The 21,794-nt window shown below is 42.5% G+C and overlaps 1 protein-coding gene across 6 annotated transcripts in view; it reads left to right on the top strand.

Moving 5' to 3' along the window:
- The window catches only part of ASTN2 (astrotactin 2), an 853,772-nt gene that overhangs the window by 538,909 nt on the left and 293,069 nt on the right, over positions 1 to 21,794 (top strand). For all 6 annotated transcript variants that reach the window (XM_025432065.3, XM_025432067.3, XM_025432064.3 and 3 more), the window contains one exon: positions 10,057 to 10,245. In XM_025432065.3, coding sequence (XP_025287850.1) covers positions 10,057 to 10,245 — 189 coding nt within the window. The remainder of the gene's footprint in view (positions 1 to 10,056; positions 10,246 to 21,794) is intronic.

The raw sequence follows: 21,794 nt of genomic DNA, 5'->3' as shown, positions 1-21,794 counted from the left end.
TTAGGAGGGAGAGGAGGTCAACCCATGTGTTTGATATCCATCGTGAACTGGAGGCCGCTCACTCTCCCCGTCAAAGCTTGCACGCTCTCTAGTAGAGGGAAACGCCGGCCTCTGGGAGGGAGACACTGATCTGAGCTCTAACCACCAGTAACTAGTTGCAGAGGTGTGGGAGGCATTCATTTGGACGCTTGTTTTGTTGTGGTTTCTGACTTTTAGGCTACATCCCCCTTCCCCCGACTTCTGATGGCAGGAAGAGGAGTTTACCTCCCAGGGTTCACACAGAACATCCACGTTCTTGTCAAACATTACAACCTTATGCTCCCAGCCGCTTGAAACATTTTGCACAAAAGCTCAGGTGTAAGACGTCTTCATGGACAGTTGATGGAAGCGCACACAAGTTCGTCTACTCGTTCAGAGAGGGTGTTTCCACGATGGGCTCCGTGAAGCCTTAGTCCCGTATGCAGCTGAAAGCCAAAAGGGGCAGCTCAGGGGTCAAGACCCACATGGGAAAGTCTTTAGTCTAGACCTGCCTTTAAGGTTCGCTGTGCACCTGGGGATAGGAAAGGCCCTGACAAATCCTGCAGTGGTCAAACATATATCTCTGGTTGTAAAGTGACCACATTTTCCATTTTCACATCTCCAAAATTAGGATGCATTTTACATTCCATACTTTGACAGTTAAAAAAAAAGTTTTTCTTAGTGTTAGGTGAAATGCTAGTTTTAAGGGTCTTATGGTAGATACATTGTTATATAATTTAATCACAATTGCCCATGGAATTCTGTTTCCCTTCCCTTCTTCTTTCTTCTTTTTTAAAGAATACCCCTAGATACCTTACATTCAAAATGGATTTTCTATAAACTAAAGTTTTCCCTCACATGAAACCTTCAGATAGAGACCACTCTGAGGACAGTCTTACTAATCTTTATTTTGGTTAATGTTGGGACAAGCCTGAGGGCCTTCATGAGAAAGACCCCCATGACGTTGGTTGGAAGGATTTGTGTGGCTGAGGACCTTACCTTCTAGGCCACAGAGAGCCCTGGTCCTGACAGCCCCAGGCTGGCATTCCTCACAAGTGTCAGATTCAGCAAAGCTGGAAGAGCACCTGTTGCCCTCTTGTCTTGGTGGTAGGATGCTCGAATCATCCCCGACACTGGTCCAAGCCTATAAGGTGTGCAGTTTTTTGAGCTCTTCTTACCTGACCTTTTCTCTGTTTTTAGTTTTTTTTTTTTCCCCCTAGGATTTGATTCTCTCCCCTATTAAAAAAAAAAAAAGTTTCTAGTCTATGCATTTCAATATATAATTTTTGGTTCTGTGAACCACTGAGGAATGAATGAATACCTGAGCACGTAACTACACGAATAAATAAATAAATACTCTGCTACTCTGAGGATCTGTGTAAACGCCCTATCTCTGTAAGGTCCTGATTTCCTCTTTGGAAAGACAAGCAGATTGGAAGTAGTCATTTTTGCTGAAGTAGAAGGAGCGCTAGATTCGGAGTAATACGATCCAGGTCAAGGTACTGGTTGTTCAAAATGCTCCTGTGATCTTGGTCGTGGAATTTTAAAGTGCCAAGCCTTGGGGTCCTTGGTGGTGGTATTGAAATGAAACTCCCCATCTCATGATACTGCTCTAAGGATTAAATAAAATATGCTGTTGGCTAAACACGCATAGGTTTTATGGTGCAATCTCTAAGGACCCATCTAGTTCTAGTGTTCTCTATAATGTGATAGGTGTGTTAAGGGTAACACATTCATTGCCTTCAGCTAAAATGCCCAGTTTGTATCTTTGTACTTATTTTATGTTTTTCATTTTGGCATATGTATAAATATAGTTTCATGCAGATCTTGGCTGGTTTCCTGTGAGCCTACACGCTTTAGAATTTCTGTAAGAAAATCTCCCAGACGACAGAATGTTCTAAAGAAACTGTATAATTATGTCGCATGGAAAAAAAAAAAAAAAAAGAACAGAAACCAACAACTAAACAGACCTTTGCATAAATCATCCATCTTTGCCCTGAGGTAGCTTGGGGGAGAGAGTTCCTCATGTTTCAAAACTCAGAGGATCATTTACCTCTGAGTCCCTGTGTTTTTAGGAGTCCCTGGTTTTTCCACCTCCCTGAATCTCTTCAGTGTCTTACTAAATATAATAAGGGGCCTTTTATCTCCCCTCACTCCTCTTCTGCTGAGCCACACACAATCCTTTCCTACCTCCAGACAAAAAACAAAACAAAATCACCATGAACCTACAATTGTAATATGCCTAAAATCTCACACACACACACATACACGCACACTCACACTCACTTGCTTTGAAATATGAACCCCCAGGTCTACATCCTGCCACCGCTGTCAACAAGTGTCAACACCGCTTCATGGGCAAGTCACTGAACCACTCTAAACTAATTTTCCTATCTGAAAATAGGAGCCATACCTCCGTTAGGATCTTGCATTGGTTTCCTAATCAGTCACCACAGACTTAGTGGCTTAAAACGTCACAGAGTTATTATTTACAGCTGTGGAGGTCAGAATTCCCAAAATCCAGGCATCAGTAAGACTTGAAGGCCAGAGGAACAGCCTGTTTCTGTCTCTGTCTCTTCTCTGTTTCCACATTGTATCTCCTTCTCAGGCACATATGTCTACTTCTCATGCTCTTAGAAGGACCCTTACGATTACACTGAGCCGACCCATATAATGCAGAACAGTCTTCCCATCTCAAAAGTCTTAATCACACGTGCAAAGTTCCTTTTGCCACGTGTGGTAACATATTTGTGGGCTCTGCAAATTATGACACAGACATTTGGGGGGCAGTATTATTCTACTTATTACAGGTTGTGATAGGGAGCTAGTCAGTTCATCCATAGAAAAAAGACTCCAGTAGACTGTGCAATCCGGACTGTAGGGCTGAGCTGTGCATATGTGCACGTGTGTACGCATGTTTGTGTATATATATATGTCATACGGATGCACAGATGCATGTGTAGGTATGTAATGTACATATTTAAATGTAATAATTGCATATGCAAGTGCTCATATATTTAAAATATATAAATAGTAAATGTATTTCCGATGGATGGCACATCAAAGTTCCCAATTATGTAGCTTGAATAATAATAATAAAGAGTCGAAGAAAGGCCACTCTGTTGGCTTTAAGAAATCTGGATCTAGAGAGAACTCTACACGTAGAATTTGAGAAGCACTGGAAATGATTTTACACTCTCTGGTAAATGTAAATGGGCTAACATGAAATAATTGGAGCGAGCAATATATGACCATAATAGTACTAATAACTAGCAGCAGCAGCGTTGCAATGCCACCATGTGTGACAGGAGTCTGCGTCATGATAGATACAATGTTGTCCTTTATGTAGGTTATCTCTGTTCTCACATTGACCCTGTGATCAGGATAACTATTATCCCCACTGAATAGATTGTGACACTGAGGCCTAGAAAAGTTAACAGATGGGATCAAGGTTATATGGCTGGTAGGGGGCATAGCCTCCGTTTGAACCCAGTTTTAATTAGATCCAAACTCTGAGCTCAACACCTGTCTCCCTTGAGTAAGGGGCATGAAATCTCAATAAATTCACCAAAGTAGAAATTATGCAAGCTTTATTCTGAGACTAGAATGCAGTATTATTACATATTAATAGCAATCTAGCTAGTAGATGAATGTCTCTACTTGAAAACTAAAAAACAAAAACAAAAATAAAAACAAAATGTCTAAGTAACAGTTGGGTGAAGAAAAAAAAAATCAAACTCAAATGACCACTTCTTTAGGAATGAGTAGGAGCAGGAAAGCTGCATATCAAATTCATAGAATATAGGCTAAGCAATCAGAAGCCCCATGGCATTTATTGAGAAGCAAGGCAGATTGAAAGTAAACAAAATAAAGCATCCAAATCAAGAAGCCAGAAAAAGAATTATAAAGCAAAGTCAAAGAAAGCAGCAGGAAGGAATTAATACAAATAAAAGCTGAAATAAATGAAATAGAAAAAAAAAGAGAGAGGGGCTCATCAATAAAATGCAAAAGCCTGTTCAAATGAGAGAGAGAGAGAGAGAGAGAGAGAGAAAACACAAATAAACACATTAAGAATGAGCTAGGGACATAACCATGGAAGCACAGAAGATAAAACAAATTTAATGAGAATCCTATGTACAACTTTATACCAATAAATTTGAAAGTCTTGATAAAATGCATTATTTTCTAAGAAAATGTAAATTACCAAGTTTGAGTCATGATGGTGTAGAAAGTCTAAACAGAGAGATAACATAAAATAAAATGATCAGAGAACTGAATATCTACAATTGAAAAGAAGACATGAACTCATAGGATTTATAGGCAGGTCCTATCAAATCATTAAGGAATGCATAACCACTATCTCATATAAACTGAACCAGAGAAAGAAAATAAAAGGGCAGTTTTCTAATTTATTCCAAAATCCTGGCGAAGTTCTAATACCCAAACTTGGCAAATGTATCCTCATCCATCTAGAAAAATCTGGTAGATGTGTTAGAACTGATGAGCTCCTTATGTGGTAGGATGAAAAATCAAGCCACAGAAATCAGTAATAGCTTTCCTCAATATCAGCAAAAACTAACTAGAAAATATAAGGGAAAACATAAGTGAAAAACGGATCCTATTCCTGGAGTGGAAGACATTGTAATAATAGCAGCCATTACCAACTGTATGCTTGGGCACCCCAAATTCCAGAGGTTTATCCTCAGAATGGCTTTGTGAGATGGGACCCACTTATAGGTAAGCAAAGGAAGTATAGAGAGATTAAGCGTTTTGTCCAAGGCCACACAGACAATAGGAGATGCGATCAGGATTTGGTCTCTAGTGGTCTGGATCCAAAATGCATGTCTATAAACTCTGGAGCATCTTATGTTGCATAAATACCTGTGAATAAGCTCCAACGCGATATGTGCAAGACAAGACTTTCATGACCAGAAGTCTAAAACTTCAGTGCAGGTAATAAAGGAATACTTTATATATGGAGATGCAAACTATGTTTCTGAATTAGAAAACTTGCAACTGTAAAGATGCTAGGATGTGATAAAGTAGGTTGCGGTAACAAAGGAAGGTGCTCAAGCCGGAAGCTTGTACACAGAAGCTTATTGTAAGCTTTCCCTGCGAGATCCATTGTGATCGAAGCAACCCTCTTCCGTCCCACAGTGTGCATTCGGAGCATGTGGTCTCCAAGCTCCGTAGCAAGAGGAGAGAAGGCTTGGGAATCATACAGGGTGTCTTGAAGGGCTGAGACTGGTAGCAATTTATATCACATCAGCACAGATTCCATTATTCAGAATTCCGTCACATGGTCCCTCTAGCTCAACTGCCAGAGAGATGATTGGATGCATGCAGAGTCTACACTGCATATCCAGGAGGAAGACCCAGGCTGGTGAGCAGAAGACATGGTCTCCGCCACAGTTGGTGGAATTGCCTAGCACAGAGTTGACTCCCTCTATATATCTCTAACAGGAAAAAGAAAATTAAATCTTCCCCAAACTGGTCTACAAATTCAATGCAATATGACCCAAAATTGGACTTGGGATTTTTTTTTAAGATTTTATTTATTTATTCATGAGAGACATTCAGAGAGAGAGACACACACACAGGCAGAGGGAGAAGCAGGCTCCCTGCGGGGAGCCCAATGTGGGACTCGATCCTGGGACCCCAGGATCATGCCCTGAGCCGAAGGCAGATGCTCAACCGCTGAGCCACCCAGGTGCCCCCCACTTGGGTTTTATATACAATTTGACAAGTCAACTCCAAAATTCATTTCAAGGGAAAAATAGTAAGAGCAGTGAGGAAGTTTTGAGATAGAAAATCAGTGTTTATGATGGGGAGGAGACTTATTTTATTGTATCCAAACCGTGCTGTACAGCCACAATAATTCAAGTAGCATAGAATTATTGCAGGAATATACAGACCACTAAATAGCAAGAGTTCCAACCGTGTGTACAGGGTATGCATAGTGATTTAGTATATGACAAAATAGCATTTTACATTAGCTAGTGAACCAGATGGACCCTCCAGGTAATGGTTACTCATTTTAAAAATAATTAAGTTAAAATAATCACTCCCCCATGGGCAAAATTAAATCCATACAGATTAAAAAGCCAAAGATGAAAAAAACTCATATAAATACTAAAATAAAATACAGAAATGTGTTTTATCATCTTGTGGCTTCCTAAGCAATGCGCCAAATTCAGAAGCAATGAAGGGCCAGGATTGAGAGGTTGTAAGATAACAAAACTAAGATTAAAATACAACTACAGGGGCACCTGGGTGGCTCAGTCAGTTAAGGGTCTGCCTTCGGCTCAGGTCATGATCCCGGGGTCCTCGGATCTGGAGCCCTGTGTCGGGCTCCCTGCTGATCAGGGAGTCTGCTTCTCTCTCTCCCTCTGCTGCTCTCCCTGCTTGTGCTCTCTCTCTCTCTCTCTCTCTGTCAAAGAAATAAGAATCTTAAAAATAAATAAATAAAATACAAGTACAGAGTAGAGGAAAATTTCAATATATATGGAAGGCAAAGGATAACTATCCAGAAAATATGCAAAGTGTATACAAGCCAGTAAGGAAAAAGACAAGTATCACAATAAAAAAAATAAAAATAAAAAAAATAAAAAATAAAAAAAAAACATGATCAAAGCATATGGATGGACAAGCTACAGAAGAAGAAGTACCTATGGCTGTGACATGCAACGGTGGTGGACCTCAGCAATAATCAGGGAAATGCAAACCAAAACCAAATTGAGTTGGGGTGCCTGGGTGGCTCCATTGGTTGAGCGTCCAACTCTTGATTTCAGCTCAGGTCCTGATCTTAGGGTTGTAGAATCGTGCCCCATGTCTGGCTCTGTGCTTGACATGGAGTCTGTTTGGGATTCTTTCTTTTCTTCTGTACCTCCTCCAGTCTCTCTCTCTCTCTCTCTCTTGTTCTTGCTTAAATAAGTAAAGGAATAAGAGAAAGAGAAAGAGAAAGAGAAAGGAAGAAAGAAAGAAAGAAAGAAAGAAAGAAAGAAAGAAAGAAAGAAAGAAAGAGAAAGAAAGAGAAAGAAAGAAAATCTTTTAAAAGATGAATTATTTTTCCCATCCCAGATTGGTAATAATGAACATGAAAGATATGGGGAAATGGGCTATCTCATTCATCAGTGATGGGATTGTAAACTGGTAGATGCTCTACAGACAGCCATTTAGTAAATCGACCAAAATTTTAAAATTCATATACCATTGACTCAGCAATCCCTTTTCTAAGATTTTTTTAAAGAAACATATGCATGTGCACAATGATACATGTGCAAAGATCTTCATTATGACACCATTTGCAATACCAATGGCTATAAACAACCAAGATGCCCATCAATAAAGATTAGCCCAAAGCACTAGGGTACACTTACACTAAGCAATGCCAAGTAACCATCAGAAAGACACATATGAATACTGATTTGAAGAGATCTCTAAGAAATAGTATTAGGTACAAATGCAGTACTTATAACGATGCATGGTGTACTTAAGAGTTTGCTATGTAATATAATTTTTATTATACACATGATATTGTATTTCTAAATGCATTGGAAAAGCCCTAGAAGAATATATAATAGTTAACAATGATGACTACTGAAATGGGAAGTGAGCATATGTGAGGAGTGGGAATGAACCTCCACATTTCACTCTATAGACTTTTTTTTTTTTTTTTAAATTTTATTTTATTTTATTTTATTTTTTTTTTAAAGATTTTATTTATTCATGATAGTCACAGAGAGAGAGAGAGAGAGGCAGAGACACAGGCAGAGGGAGAAGCAGGCTCCATGCACCGGGAGCCCGACGTGGGATTCGATCCCGGGTCTCCAGGATCGCGCCCTGGGCCAAAGGCAGGCGCCAAACCGCTGCGCCACCCAGGGATCCCTAGACTTTGATAACGTTTAATCATCTACAACAAAAGTAGGTATTCACAGGTGCACATGTGTGTGTGAAAACAGAAAGTTCTACTTCAGTAAACCTTTTTTTTTTTAAGATTTTATTTATTTATTCATGAGAGAGGCTGAGACACAGGCAGAGGGAGAAGCAGGTTCCTCGTGGGGAGCCCGATGTAGGACTCGATTCCTGGACCTGGGATCACGCCCTGAGCCGAAGGCAGACCCTCAACCCCTGAGCTACCCAGGCGTCCCAGGAAACCAGTTCTCATATTTGCTGGGAACCTCCTAGGGTAAATGGATGAAACTAGACTTTATTAAAAACTTACCATATAATTTGTCCATTCATACAACCCGTATCATCTGTACTCCAACTTTACCAAGGGAGAGTTTAATTATATTTGACAAATGCAAAAGGAAGGGGAAATAGACTTGATGAGGGAACCAGGACAGGCTTTCTTCCAAGATCTTTCCACTGTACTCGGGCAGGTGCAGGGAAGCATGAGAAAGACGGTGCATCTGTGCAACACACTGGAGGTTAGAAGAGAACAAGGGAAGAGTGACAACTTCCTGTGTGAGATGTCCCTGGCCTCTCACTAGAGTGATCTTGGGTCAGGTTTTCAGATCTGCCTCTTTACTTCCAGTCTCCAGTTGGGTTCCATGTCTCTAACATCAGCTACTGGTTCCTTCAACCTAGAAATATTTTCACCCCAAACTATCTCACAGAGCCTCTCCCTTCTTCCATATGAGCACCTGAGTATCTCTGCAGTCAGACTCAATAGATTTTTCGCTCTATATCCTAGAAAAAAAGGCAAATAATAGGCTGTCTGCTTTCTACTGCCTCCACCCGGCTCAGGCTAACCAGGGTCATGTCACGCAAATAGAAACGGGGGTGCCTTTGTTGCTAACCGGACCTGAATTTGAACGCCACGTCGCCACTTGCTCACAGTGTGTGACATGCTTCATACTTCTTGGTTCCTCATTTTGATTCTGGGTAAAGCATGAATGATGAAATTACTTGTTCTCATGGTTAAGAAAATAAATATACAAAGTACCCCTGGCAAGTATATGCTCAGTAAACACCACCATTGCCACCATTACTGTAATTATTTTGTGAAATACCTTGCAATTCCTGTTTTTGCAGCCAGTGTGTCATAGGGCCTTGTAGCAGCCTAGGGAATTAATATAGGAGAAGAGTTTCTACCCCATTTTGCAATTGAGGAAGCTGAAGATCAAATAAGTTAAATGACTTGCTGGGGTTCACAGAGGTCCAAAGGAGCAAAGGTGACATTTATACAAGTTTTTTCAGTTGAGCAACCTGTTCTCTTGTGTGTCTTATCTATTATGTGTACCCTATTCCCAGTGCCTAGCAAAGGAACATAGACAGGTAGACACTAAAAGAATTCCAGTTTCTGGATTGATTTTTCAGAGGCCTCAGACCTCTGTTTCCTCCCCTTCCCCATGCCTAAGAGATATTTTTTTTTTCACTGCAAACATCCCCAAATAGCAAATATTATTTCCACATCCTATTCCAATGCCTGTTTGGTCCATAGAGGAGGACCTGTTTGGTCCTGGCCTCAGAGGCATGTTAAGGGCCCTTCTGCTGTTATGATTGGGTAGTTAGAGGCCTACAGAGGCTGCTCACCTTGCTAATTGAGCAGAAGCAGTGGCTGCAGGTCCGTGAGCTGTCTGTGGTCCTGGAAGTATCACCTCTGAGTTACAAGGGCAATAACAACCTTGTTTTTGCTACAGTCTTCAACCTTAGTCGACAGATACACTGGGAATAGATTTTGGTTCAAGGAACTCGTTGATAATTCCCTGTGAATTGGTCTGTCATGCTTTTTAAAGTCTGTGTGTTCATGGAAAACAGTTTTTAAATTTGCTTTGTGCGTAGATGTGCACTGTGGTTTCCCCCTCGACTCTTCCAAAATGTCACAAATGACTTTCCCTGAATTTACCAATTTGCAGGATTAATGTGCTTCTCTCTAGACACCTGTGCCCTAGATAGATTCCAGCCAGAATAGCTGTCTCCATTCCTAAACTCTGACCTGTTTTGCAGGCAAAAGAGGCCTTGGTTGTAGGTCACCCACAATGGGGGCATCCAGCATGAGGAGCTAACTCTCGGCTCTGTTTTATCATGCAGTTGTGTGGAGGAGTACAAGCTGGCTCCTGATGGAAAATCCTGCCTAATGCTCTCAGATGTCTGCGAGGGCCCCAAATGCCTCAAACCTGACTCCAAATTCAACGACACCCTCTTTGGAGAGATGCTACATGGTTACAACAACCGGACCCAGCATGTGAACCAAGGCCAAGTCTTCCAGATGACCTTTAGGTATGGGGCAGACACTTGCACTTCACTGGAGGGATTATTCACCCAAAATCTGGGCCGGGGGAGGAAGCCATGGGCATCATGGAAATGAATTCTGTTAGACTGGCCAGCATCTCCCCAGGCTTACCAATGTCTATCTGATGAAGTGTGAGAACTCAGCAAAATTCATTCCGTGAGGTTGCTTTCCCACTGACCTAGTCCTTATTTATCCTGCCCTTCCATTTCTCTAACTCTATCCACATTTTTTTAAAATTCAGTCTTAAATCATTCTGTAAGTACAGTTAATGGAATTTTAAAATGTTTAAATTAATCTTTCAGTCTATTAAAAAGTAAGTATCCTATGTAGGCTATTCAGGCAGTTCAAAAATAAAGACATTTAATGAAGTAGAAAATAAAATTCCCATCACCCAGAAATACCCAGAATTAACATTTTCCTGAACATTCTTAAAATGCCTCTCTCTCCTTTCTGTCTGCACGCACATGCACGAACAGACACACACACACTCACACTCACACCATATCTCAGTAGATCTGTTTAGAAATTGCTGTTTTTTGCTCAACAATATGTCAAAAACCTCATTCTCTATTAATAAATATAGAGGTACCTGTGAAATTAAAAGATAAGGCTACTCTCATATGAGAGCAAACAGAATAGGGAATGGGTTGGCTAAATTATATGAAGATTAGACATGCAGTCTCATTATTAAAGGCTCCCTGGGAGAGTCAAAGAAGCTGGATTTATTCATGCTTCAAAATCTGAAGAACCATAAGATGGTAGAGTGAGAAGAATTGTTCCATGTATAAGAAATGATTATTTTTTAAAAATAAACTGTACTTTTAGACAACGTTGCATGAAAATGTAATAGGATATTATCACAAAGCAGGGTTCAACCCAGCATTTGAGGTCATCTCAACAGAAGTCAGAATTGGGAAGGAATGTCACGTCACCATTATCATCATCATCATCATCATCCCCTTTCCATCACCTAATTAATAATAGTGGAATTTATAATAGGAATGATACTAATGACCATTATTTATTAAGAATTACTCCATGTCAGACTCTTTATCAAGTATTTTTGGTAATAATAATAATAGTGATGATGATGATGATGGCATTCAGCACAAGCTGAGGACATTCTAAGCACTTGCCATCTATTAATTTGATCCTCGCAATGGCCCTGGGAAACAGGGGCTCTTGTCATCCCCTATGTACAGATGAGAAATGGAAATGTTAAGTGGCTCTCCCAAACCTCCCTTCTAGGAAGTGAGAGAGCCAGGATAAAACCATTTTAGCTTCATTACCAAAACCCTTTGAGGCACCATGACCTCAATTTTCTAGCTGAGAAATCCCCACCAGAGAGGTAAAATGACTCTCCCAAGGTCACCATCCAATGAGAGGCAGAGTAAAGAATCAGTTGTAAATCTGGCTGATTCCCAAGCCTTGCTCTTGTCTTTTAAGCCAACATACCTCATCACTTCCCATTTTATAGAACAAGGATGGAAATGTGAATTCCTTAAAACCATTCACTTATGTAGTTATCACATGCTGCTTGAGCATCTACTAGGTCCCAGGTACTGTGCTGGTTACTTGAGATACAATGAAAAATGAGATAAAAGTGGCCCAAGACCCTGTGGTGCTTTGGTACTGTGTGTGTGTGTGTGTTTGTAAACTTATGTACTTATTTAATTTGTGGGAGGTGCTATGAAATAAAGGAACACTGTTGTTCCAAGATAGCAATTAACCGTAGGATCTAAATTAGTTAGAGCACAGTAGTAGGTGTGCATCTCCTGGCTTAGAAAGCAATAATAAGACTTTGGAGTCTACTTTCCAGATGAAGTGTTGTTTAACTAATACCTGGAAGGTAAGTGGGACTTATTAGCACCGAGAAAGGTTTCAAGCAGAGACAGATGTCCTAAGCAGGAAAAGAACATGTCTGGCTTTAAGAAATTAAGAAGTCTGGTGTGGTTTTGGCCGAGTAAGTAAGGGAAGAATGGTGGGAGGTGAAGCCAGAACAGTATATAGAGGCAGATCATGGGGGTCTTGCAGGTCAAGTCTGTATTCTAACAGCAAATGGGAGAACCTAAAATGATTGAAGACGTGGAGCATGCCATGGTCGCATTCATTTTTCAACCTCAAGGTGGCTGCATGGAAGTGGATTGCAATGAGGATGGCGTGGGAAAGTGTGGAATGGGGACTCAATTATGGACTTATTGTGAAAGCCACATCAAAGTGTTGGATGATGGGAACAGTTTGGAGAAAAAGGGGGATTTTGTAAGATAGTTGTGAGGCATGGTACACCATGGCCAGTGAGAAGTGGTAGGCAGAGGGTAGTGTTGAGGGAGGATTTAGGGGTAATAGGAGTGACGGGTAGCTACACAGCAATTTAGTAGCAGAGTTGAGTCCTGCAAATCCCAGCGACGTTTCCTCTCTACCACGCAGATGCTCAAACAGCAGCAGAGTGCTACTTTATTGGAAAAACCTGGGAGAAACTTAAGGCCAATCCAGACGAACTTCTCAATACTGAGAGTCACAGTGCTGACTTCCTATAGTTTTAAGACTCTTTGAAACTGTCTTGAGCATCATAATGGATAAAATAATGCTGTGTGGAATCCAAAAGAAAGAAAAATCCCTTGTTTTTGAGAAGGGGATTTATAGACTTGCACAACGACACACACAATTGACAAAAATATATGGAAATTTAATTTGCAAAGCAGTGTTCCAGTAGTTTTCAAAGAATTTCCGTGTGAAGCCTTTTGAGAAGAATTAGAAGGAATGATAAGGGGTTTCTCAGAGGGTGAGGGTTATGAACTGGAGTTTGAAGTGATAGCAAAGAACAGTGTCTCTTGGGAGGGATAACAGCTGGGAGGGCATTTTCTTGTCTAGGAAGGAGTCTGTAGAAGCAGAGACAGAGATGAGCAGGTGTGGGGAATAAGCAGAACAGATCTCCAAGTAGACCCAGCTCCAAATCTGGCCCCACCTCTGACAAGCACAGCCCTACTGCCTCCTGTTTACTTTCTTAATAAAGATTTTATTTCTTTATTAGATGGAGAGCATGAGCAGGGGCAGAGGGAGAGGCAGAAGGAGACTCCCTGGTGAACAGGGAGCCCGACACAGGGCTCGATCCCAGGACCCTGGGATCATGAACTGAGCCAAAGGCAGATGCTTAACCCACTGAGTCACCCAGGCACCCCATATTGCCTCCCATATAAGAAGAGGTATTATATCAGATTCCGGCCCTGTGATGGGCATATTGCATTTTTTATGTAGTTTGATTTCTCACAGCAGTTATCAGACTGGCTGGCATGTGATAAGTGGTCAGATGTGCTAGTTCTCATTCTCTCTTGGGAAGATTAGCTTGGTACAAAAGAAGGATCCAAACTCGGTAGGAAGATGCTAGGTCCAAAGGAGATTCATGGGACCCCAGATCTCATTTACATATGGGGAAGGGACTTGGCCAAGGTCACAAAACAGGTCACTGCAGAGCAGAGCTAGTTCATGCCCTCAGATCAGATCCCAGCATGCTTGCCTTTCTACTACCAACAAACAGGTCATTAAGAGGGAGCATGGTGTCATACAGGCCGTCCTGGGAGTCTTCTGGCTCAGAGAGTTTTAACCCCATCAGGAATCCTCATTCTGCTTCACTCTGCTCATTGTTCCCAACCCTTCAATCTTGGGCTGTTTCTAAATAGCCACCAATCTGTGTCTGCCTTGATTTGCTCGGTGAAAAGAGTATAGTGAACAGACCACATTTTCTCTTTTGACAACAGCCTCAAGATATCAGGAACTCCTCAGACCTCCATTGTGTTTGAGCAGCCCATTTCACATACGCTCTCTTATCCTTGGCTTCAGTTAGACTTTCTTTACAATTATTTCCATCCTTAGACCATGTCACCTCTTGGAGCCACCTGCTAAGGCAGTGGACTTCCCATGGTGAGAAGGTGAGTGGCTTCTGATGAATCTAAATTTATCCCTTTCAAGTCTCCCTCACTGAGCCTCAGACAGGGAGGAAGCTGCGGCTCCTTTGTCCTCCGTGCTCTACAAGGCAGGCCTGCAAAATTTCCATTTCTCACCTCTTCTCTGCTCCTTTTTTCTCTCTCCTCCAAGTAATCTTCGGTCCAGCCCTCCAGAGTAGCCAGCAGGCCCCCCACCAGCCGTCCTGCCATATGCCACATTTCCTGACAACTGGCTGGCCTGGGATTTCAAACTGTCTACCAGCTGGAGTCTTCTGCATGACAGCCACCATTCTGCTGTGTTCCCCTCCCTGCCCCTACCTCAACCCTCACACCTACCAACTGCTGATAGGAGACAGGTGTGCATTCTCCTTTCCTCTCTTGAATCTCCAAAAGAGCAACCTGGATTTCTGCTCTATTAAAGGCCTCTCATTTCAAGAATCTGAACTGGACTAGACTTAACAGTTAGTGTAGACATAACCCCTTATTGTACATGTAGAGAAACTGAGACCCAGGAAAGGATAGGACTTATCTAGTGCCCACCATGACCTGGGGCCCCTCTGAGACTCCAAGTTAGAGTCTGTGTCTCTCAAACCAGTGTTCTCTGGTTTCTGGTTCTGTTGTAAGGGATGTGTATCATTTCTTCCTATCCCTTTAACGGCATGGTCAGCAGAGAGGGAAGACTCAGGTTTCATAAGAGGGTGACTGGTTCTTAATTAAGGGAGGACAGTAGGGAAAAGCCACCCCCGAGCACATGATTCTGCAGGAACTTGATTCCATTGCTGGCCACCTTGCCACATTGCCGTGTGGAGGCTGCAGTCTGCCCATGAGAGATGAGTGAGTGGAGATGCTTAGGACCCTGGCAAGCCTGGCACACACAATCCACTTGTGTGTGAGGATTAAATACACGAAGAGACCATACAGAAAGATAGAGATAGGGCAAGAGTGATAAGAAGAAGCAGTCAGAGCGACCAAGCAGGGATGAAAGGCGGAGGAGGCGGGAAGGTTTGCAGGAGAGACCTCAAGTGAGAGACAAAGAAGATAGAGCTCATCCTCAAGTCACAGTAGAATTTATTGCCAGGACAGGTGGAGGTCATTTTAAGAACCTTGGTGGCCCCTGGAGAGAGGTCTGGCTTAGGAATCAGTTTGCTAATCAGATGGACATGGGTGGACATAAATCTCTGTGAAACTGTCAGGTTCTGTCCAAACACGAAGAGTCAAAGATTTCACTTCCGGATTCCTCCGGAACCTAGGAAGCGATGTCAAGCTCTGCTGGTTCCAATCTCTTTTGGTTCTCTGGGTTGGTCTTAATGACTCACCGAGGGTCACCGTCAGAATTTCCTCCTCTTAGCTCTCCATTAGTGAGGGAATGGGTAAAGACTGCTGGAGTGAGATAAACTCCTCAAAGGTTGCTGGTATTTGATGTTTTGTTTGTATTTCATTTCCCTCCCTCCCCTATCTTCCCCCATCCTACCTCGTTCCTGTAAAAAAGAAAGGTCAACTTTGGTTATAGATTGCATGGATTTAGATAAACATCAGGCAAGAGCTCTTACTGAGCCTGGGAGTCTCAGAAATTGCAGTGAGGAGCAGTTGCTTGGGAATGGGGGGCTGCACAAATTACAATTGTAGATTTTCCAAAAGCCTCATCGAAAATAAGATGGTTCTGTTGGCAGTAGCTATTTGCCCAAGGCCTTCAAGACTGACCTACAAAGAGCAGGAGGATCTCATGGACGGTTTGCTAGAAAGGCGCTCTTCAATCTGGCATGCTTATCGGATGTGCATATTGTACAGGATAAGAGGAAAGTTTTGGGTAAGATGTGGGATTGCAGGATGAGGCACCACCAGCCCACGCCTGGTGAGACAGAAGGGTTCTCTTTCAGCATCTGAGAAAAGCTGGCTTTTGTTAGTGGCACCCACTTGTTTCCCAGAGAGGGTCCTGAGTCACATCTTATTAAGTGGCCTCGACAGCTATTTTTCTAGTGCCTTCCTGGAAGATGGTTAATGATAGATGCTGCTTCTGAATCCTTCTCTTCCCTCTCTTCTCCCCCTCTCTTGCCCTCTGCGTTTAGCCAAGTGCGTTTTCACTACGTGCCAGATCCGGTATCACATACTTTATAGATTTTCTCATTTCTCAGTACCTATCACAAAATAGCCCTGAACAACTTGGTTTCCTAAAAAAAGGAAAGGAATATATCAGCCAGAATGTATTAGGCTGTGTTCCTATCACATGCCCTGCCCAGAATTGCAAGGGTGCCATTCATTCTGGCATTTGGGAATCCCAGCTGGCAGGAGCATCATCTTCATGTGCCCCCGTGGACACTGTGGTAGTGGGAACGAAATTTGGCTCTCATTACTTCTTCCCAGGAGTGACATTCTGCTCACATTGCATTGGTCACATCCAGTCCTGTGGTCACGGCACCCTTCAAAGTGTTGAGCAGGCACATGAAATCCTATCATGTGCTGAGAAGACCCAGAAATAAATGAGACATCAATACAATGCTCTACGCTGAGGTACACGTGTGGTGAGCCACCGGGCCTGGTAGTCCTGTAGCTATCACATGAGAGAACTCGAGTCTAACAGCAAAGCCCACCTAGCAGCACACCTTTCAGGATCCTAACATTCTCCCCTTTGACATCATCCCCCCAACAACTGTGATAAGACCCTCTAGTCTTTTTTTTTTAATAATAAATTTATTTTTTATTGTTGTTCAATTTGCCAACTTACAGAATAACACCCAGTGCTCATCCCATCAAGTGCCCCCCTCAGTGCCCGTCACCCATTCACCCCCACCCCCCGTCCTCCTCCCCTTCCATCACCCCTAGTTCGTTTCCCAGAGTTAGGAAGGACCCTCTAGTCTTTTCTTGACCATTTTCTTCATTCAACTCCCAAAGAATCATCGACTTTATAGATGGATGAACCTCAGAGCACAGTCTCTACACTGCCCTCCTTTTGTGGATGAGATGCCTGGGCCTCACAGTGTTTAATTACTTAAAATCATGTAACTAGTAAATGAATAATTCAGGCTTCCAGCTTCCAGTCTGCTGGGCTGCACTATATCCGCTCGGAAGGCTTAGAAACTTGTGATCCAACTCCCACACTATACAGATGGCAACATCAAGGTCAAGGTTCCACAGAGAATTAATGGTGGAGCCAGGGCTGGAAGCTGTTTTTCTGCAATTTCAGGTCTGGATGTTCTGTGATACACCACGATCGTATTATGACAAGATAAAGTAAAGGAGGCTGACAGTGGAGAGGTTATTAATTAGAAGTGGCATTAGCTTGTGATTTTCAGGGCGATTCCCAAGCCTCCCTATACAATGATATCCTAGCTTTTGGCAAAATCCTCAACTTGGCACTTGGAAACACAGCTGTATGCTACCCACCCTGGGGTCTACTGGTGAGACCTTGGAAGTGAGCTGAGGACAGAAATTAGAGGCTGGTTCAGAGCAGTTGAGGGGTGACTCTCCCTGGGGCCCTGACCCTTAGGCTGTCTGTAGAAGGATCTCTCGCTTTATCTCCATTTTCTCAAGGTTTTCGTACATATTCTGCAGGAGTCAAGGCCAGCATGTCCCATATACCAGAGGCCCTGAAATCCAAAAGCTCTTTCCATACATGTGCTGGCACTTCCTATTGGATCACCCTTGCTCATCCTCTCCTGATTTCTGTTGGCTTTTTCTATAAATTAAGGTTAGGGCAGAGTTTGGGTACAGACTGAGCAATATAGTCTCTTTCTATTCAAACCCGATCGCCACGGGCTTACTGAAGCTTTTCCTACTCACCGGATCCTAAGAGTCACCTAGGGCTGCACCAAGACCTACCAATTTATTTTCTCTTAAATGAAGGACCTGGGAAAATTAATTGTCATCATATTCCTGGGTGGTTCACATTGTCCGTTAATTTAGGGATATATTGGGCTGAGTGTCGAAGACGTCAGGCTCTAGAGTCTGAGTCTTAGCTTGCCACCTGCTAACTGTGTGACCTTGGGCACATGTGTTCAGTAAGCCTCAGTTTCCTCATCTCCACATTGGGAATAATGACAATACCCACTTTTTGATGTTTTGTGATGATTAAGTGGGATTGGCACCTATTGCATCCCTGTCCTCACCAGACAGGGAGGACCCAGGTGCCACAGGGGGCTGCCAGATAGAAACTGGAGGACTCTTAGTGACAAGGCCATCCCCATGTGCATGACTCTGCAGGAATTTGATCCCATTCCTAGCTGGGACCCAACACAAGGTGTCAGGGTGCCACCATGAGAAATAATGAGGTCTAAATCTCAAATCTACCGTTCCACAGCTGTGTGGCTTTCGACAAATCTCTTAACCTCTATGAACTTCAAGATCTTCAACTATAAAGTGGGGTTTTAACCTGAAAGTATCTTTTTTTTTTTTTTTTTAACCTGAAAGTATCTTCAGAGGGCTGTCAACTTCCTCTGACCAGTGCATTCTGGTGAATGCATTGCTTTGGCAAAATGCCAGGGTAGGGGCAGAAACACAGCCCTTCGTGCTCTGAGGGTCTATGGGAGGGGGACACCTCAGCCAGCAGTGTGGAATAAGTAGCAGGCCACGGTCACCTTCTCTTGGAAAGCCGTTATCTTTCCCATGTATTACCTGTACCCTATAGGGTAGCCTCCTTTGTTTTTGTAGGAATTACCTACAGGGAAATGCATCCAATCAGGAAGGTGGGTTTTATTTATTTTATTTATTTATTTATTTATTTATTTATTTATTTATTTATTTATTTTTAATGATAGTCACAGAGAGAGAGAGAGGCAGAGACACAGGCAGAGGAAGAAGCAGGCTCCATGCACCGGAAGCCCGATGTGGGATTCGATCCCGGGTCTCCAGGATCGCGCCCTGGGCCAAAGGCAGGCGCCAAACCGCTGCGCCACCCAGGGATCCCGGAAGGTGGGTTTTAGATGCTCATGCCTGCTGTGTGGCATTTGATAATGGGCCAGGGCCTATGCCCAAAAGTTCTAGAGGTGTGGAGTGCTTCTGCATTAATATTAAAAATATATGACAAGTAGCTTACAAGTGGCCCTACCCTATAGGAAAGGATATGCATCCAAACACAATGAAGGTCAGCCCATAAGTCCCATGGTCTGCACATTGGTCTTGCTCACTTCCTACTTTTCCTTCTGGTAAATTTCCCAGGATCCTTAAGCATGATTGATACACTAAACTCTTTTTTCTTTACTTTTCAAAGCCTGACTTTAAGGGGTATAGACAGATATTTCTCCCACAACATGTGTGGACAGAGCAGGTTCACTGCCATACTTCTTACATGAGAAAACTGAAGCTCAGAGAGGTGAAGAATGGCATCCAAGGTCCTGCAGCTGGTACGTGATGGAGCCGAGAGTCACGGCCTGCCCTCTTCTCCACTCTATAGCCTCTAGATAATGTGTGCAAATGCACATACATATGGCTCCAACCAGATGATCCGCAAAGAGCAGGAAAGCAAGTAATAGGTCATCATCATTATTATACACAAAAACCCTAACCGAGGGTAGAACTTTTCCATGTGTCTGCTTATGGCCAGGATACAAGGCGCATGAAATACACTAGTAATTCTCAAACTCTAATATGCATACACATCGCCAAGGAACCCCGCTAAAATACAGGCTCTGGTTCAGTGGATTGCAGGTAAGACCTGAGACTCTGCTTTTCAAATGAGCTCCTGGACAGCTTTGCACAGCAAGGTGTTAAACTAAACTTTTCATGAGATGTGAGCCCAGGTTATGCTTGAGAATGGAGAAGGATTGTCGCTTCTCCATTTGCCAGTTAGAAGGCAAGAACTGAGTTTAGGGCCAGTGGCACTTAGAAGGCCATGCAGTACCAAGGAGTCTCCTTGCAGAGTGACCAAGCTCAGAGCCTGTATTTTGGATTTGCAGCAGCCCAGGTGACAATCCCGCCCTATCATCCAGCAGGCCCCTAGTGCACAATGTAGCACAACTTATTTTCTGCATCCACCCATCCGCTCTGCTTAGTGACGGGTATGGGATGCTCTCAGTGTCAGCCCCAGTGTGGGAGGCACTTACCCTGCGTCCAGTGTCCTGAAGCCATCCGTGGCTGCGCACCCAGATCGGAGCTGCCCGTGAAGAGATGACTTCCAGTTAGTGAGGACCCTATAATTCTTCCATCATTGGATGCCCAATGGGCTGGGCTGCAGTCAGCGTCAGGACACAGGTGGAAGCCAGACTCCTGAAAAAGTAATGAGAAATCCATTTGGGAGGGGACACTGGCCCCGGGTGAATCTTTATTATTCTTAAGTTCTTAGACAAAAATCTCATACCCTCAACACTCGTTAGTATAATTGGAGATAGGAAGAAAGCAGTAAAATTAAGACCTAGTGAAAGATGTTTTTTTATTTTTTTGCATGCGGGGAACAGGGAATTGCAATCCGTTTTTAAACAAAGCCTCTCTAATCTCTCTCCCTAATTATAGTAAGAGAAGAAAGACAAATAGTCACTTTAATTAAAAAAAAAAAATATATATATATTCTCAATGTTCACATCTCTAAATATACCAAACATGGTCATTTTATGAGAAAAACAATTATATATAGCATATTTTGAATGCTCTCCAACTAACCTAAAAAAGTGTCTAGTTGGCTAAAGGTGCTAAAGCAACAGAACCAAGCAGGTTCATCTCACTTCTCCTCTCGCTTCTCCTTCCCCCTTTTTGTGTGTGTGTGTGTTTTTTTTTAATTCTCTGACTTCAAAATCCCTGACTCTGTTTTTTTTTCTTTCTTTCTTTCTTTCTTTCTTTCTTTCTTTCTTTCTTTCTTTCTTTCTTTCTTTCTTTCTTCTTTTCTTTTCTTTTCTTTTCTTTTTTTCTTTTTTTCTTTTTTCTTTCTTTTTTTTTTTTTTTTTTTTTTTTTTTTAAGGACAGGGAAGCCTCTCGGAACCATTGAGCCATCTAAGGTAGAGACAGTTTTTATAAAGAAGCACAATTTCGTTACACGAAAATGTAGGCAGTAACTCAGGCTGGCCCAAGTGCTCAAAAGGAAAAAAAGTCCATAGAGAACCTATGGAACAGATAAGGATAGATTGTAATTAGCACAGTAATTGTAATTAGCAGAGCAATTGTAATTAGCACAGTGATTGTTTGTTCATAATGGGTGCTTCCAAAGTGACTCCAGGCAGTTTGTTCTCTTAAGTATCTCTGCCATTTCCCTGGTGATCTTATTTACACTGCTAATGTACTAATGTGCTTAGCAATCTCTTTTATAAATAAACACTCCAAAGGTACAAGCCAGCCCAGCCCCTGGCCAAGCATTATGCATCCTTAATTAATGGAGTCCGCAACACTGAAATTTTACTATATTTGCATTATGTGGAGGCAACGTCGTCGGGAATATTACTCTCTGAAGAACTCACACCTCAGAAGTCATTTGCTGTTGCTCTTGTGGTTTTGTGAATTCCAGGAGGGAGTAAGGTGACCAGAGGACCGCACTTGAGGGCAGAGATTCCCGTCCTGGCTTTACCACTTGTTCTTATTTGTTATTTGGCAAGGTTTTGTGGAGCACCTGTGATATATAAGCTTTGAGGATGAAAAGATGAAGGAGGCAGTGCAGATCCCTACCCTTACACAAAGGG

Source organism: Canis lupus, chromosome 11, assembly GCF_003254725.2.
Source record: "Canis lupus dingo isolate Sandy chromosome 11, ASM325472v2, whole genome shotgun sequence".
Taxonomy (NCBI): domain Eukaryota; kingdom Metazoa; phylum Chordata; class Mammalia; order Carnivora; family Canidae; genus Canis; species Canis lupus.
This window is presented reverse-complemented; position numbering and strand designations above follow the sequence as displayed.